The sequence below is a fragment of the Bison bison genome, unplaced genomic scaffold (assembly GCF_000754665.1).
Source record: "Bison bison bison isolate TAMUID 2011002044 unplaced genomic scaffold, Bison_UMD1.0 scf7180017864472, whole genome shotgun sequence".
NCBI lineage: Eukaryota > Metazoa > Chordata > Mammalia > Artiodactyla > Bovidae > Bison > Bison bison.
Genome location: NW_011495033.1, coordinates 12394337 through 12396550, shown reverse-complemented (window position 1 = coordinate 12396550; position 2214 = coordinate 12394337). Strand labels below are relative to the sequence as shown.

The 2214-nt window shown below is 58.0% G+C and overlaps 1 protein-coding gene across 1 annotated transcript in view; it reads right to left on the bottom strand.

The window, feature by feature from the left end:
• The window catches only part of TBX2 (T-box 2), an 11904-nt gene that overhangs the window by 6019 nt on the left and 3671 nt on the right, over positions 1-2214 (bottom strand). Inside the window, exons 4-5 of the mRNA XM_010861715.1 lie at positions 1151-1418; positions 29-175 (exon numbers count right to left, since the gene is read on the bottom strand). Coding sequence (XP_010860017.1) covers positions 29-175; positions 1151-1418 — 415 coding nt within the window. The remainder of the gene's footprint in view (positions 1-28; positions 176-1150; positions 1419-2214) is intronic.

Sequence of the window (2214 nt, the reverse complement as noted above, 5' to 3'; positions counted from 1 at the left end):
AGGGTCGGAGGCCGCCCGACCCGCGCACCTTGTCGTTCTGGTAGGCGGTGACCGCGATGAAGTCGGTCTCGGGGAACACGTAGGTGCGGAACGTGCTGTAGGGCAGCTTCAGGATGTCGTTGGCTCGCACGATGTGGAAGCGCGGTTGGTACTTGTGCATGGAGTTCAGAATGGTCTGCAGGGAGGGCGAGGGTCAGCCGACAGCCCCCAGCCTGTCTCCCAGAGCCTTTCTATTCTCTGGGGACCGGACCTTCTGCCATTTTTCTGTCTCTCTCACGTTCTGTCTTTCCCACCTCACCCCCAAACCTTCCCCCGCTTTCTCCTGTCTTCTCTGCTCCTTACCTCCCCATATTAATTTTTCCCCCCCCCCCCTCGATTTTCTTTATCACAGTTTCTCTTTTCATTAAAAAAAAAAATTACCCCAGCTGGAAACCAAAATAAAACAAAACTCGCTACCATTCCACTCTTAACTTCTCTTTCTCTTCATGGCTAAGCCCCTAGTAAACCCAGGGAGAGAAGACTGGGGCCTTTGCGGCCTCACCGACCTGCCCTACCTCGGGATGGGGTAGTCCCTTTAGCCCGGTGAACTGCCCCTTCCCATTCACTGGGGCCCTGGCTCAGGCAGAAGCAGTGAGAACCCCAAAATCCCCTCTCCCAGGTCAGGCATCTGCCTGAGGGAGGAGGGAAAGGTAAGGAGGGGAGTTGTTTGACCTTTTAAATCTCCTCCTTTGGGGATGGGGATGGAACTTGGGTCTTGGGGAAGGGTGAGAACCAACTGAGGTCCTGGGCCAGTCTTCCAAGCTCAGACCCCAAAGACCACTAGCTCCACAACCCGTCCCAGCTGCACCTGCCTCCTGCTCGACTCCAGAAGGGAGTTTGGAAGGCCTGAGATTTTGAGAGTTTGGAAAGTGAGATTGTGGGCAGCCTGGAGCTTAGTGGCTGTGAACCCCAACATTCCCCAGGCTTGCAGAGCAGAGCCTCTGCACCCAGGCCCAGCCGGCAAAGGCCACAGGGCAGTGATCTGGGCAGGGGCACTCTGGGGGTTCTGCGAGCACTCCCCTCTGGGGAACCGGGGGTCTTCTCTCCTCCCCACCAACCCATGGTGCTACTTGCAGTCTTCGACCCCCATCAGCACTTGGCCTGCACTCACGAAGCCGTGCTTGTCTGAGATGTTGTTGGTCAGCTTCAGCTTGTGGAAGGCCACCGGCTTGGCCATCCACTGCTCCCCCGTGGCCGGGCTGTCTGGGTGGATGTACATCCGTTTGGGCATCTCGGGGTCGGCCTTGCCTGCCACCATCCAGCGCGAGTTATGGAATTTATACCGGCAGTCATCAGCGGCCACAATGTCCATCAGCAGGATGTATTTGGCCTTCTTGTCCAGGCCGCTGACTCGCACCTTGAAGGGAGGAAACATCCTCCTGGGAGAAAGTGAAAGAGGGAGAGGTCAGGGAAGCCAGTGGATCTCGAGGACCCCTCTCCCCCAACCTTAAGCTTCGCCACACATGTTCCTCTGTTGCCCTTGCTCTGTCCTCTTAGGAAGGTCTGGGAGATTCCACCTGTGGTGGTTATTCCTAGGAGATCCCATTTCTGCCTGTCAAGACCCTCTCCTGTGATGAGGCTTGCCCTCAGCCCTATGCTCAGATCTAGTGACCCCTTTTTTCTCCCTCATCTGAGATGAAAGCCGAGCTCCAAGAAAGAAATCCAAGGCCCTTACAAATATACCCGCTTCTTATGAACCTCCCTGAAATTCGTTCGTGGGAATATATCCACTTAGGGCCGAAGCTCTCAGAAGTGCAGTCGGATGTTTGTTTGGGGGAAGGAACTGGGTTACAGCAGCGGAACAAGGACCCTGACCCTGAAGTTCGGGCGAAGAGGGTGAGTGAGCCGAGGCCTGGATTCTCCGCGTCCGAGCCAGAAGCTTGAGAGGTTGGCGATTGTAGCTTTTCTTCCGGCTTCAGGCCCTACGGAGCCGTGTGCCTCCGGAGCTCCTGGTTCCTCGGCCCGGACAAGGCTCACAGGCCGGGTCAGGTTGCGGCTGGGCCGGCTCGCGGCGGAGAAGGGCCGCGACCGGCGGGAACCGGAGGGCCGGGCTGGGCCTAGCGGGGGTGAGAGTCTCATTCCGGGCTCCTGGGTAGGAGGAGAGCGCGGGAGGCGTCGCATCTTCGCGGAGCACCGAGCCAGACTCGCCTCCGAAGCAGGAGAGAGGGGTCTCGG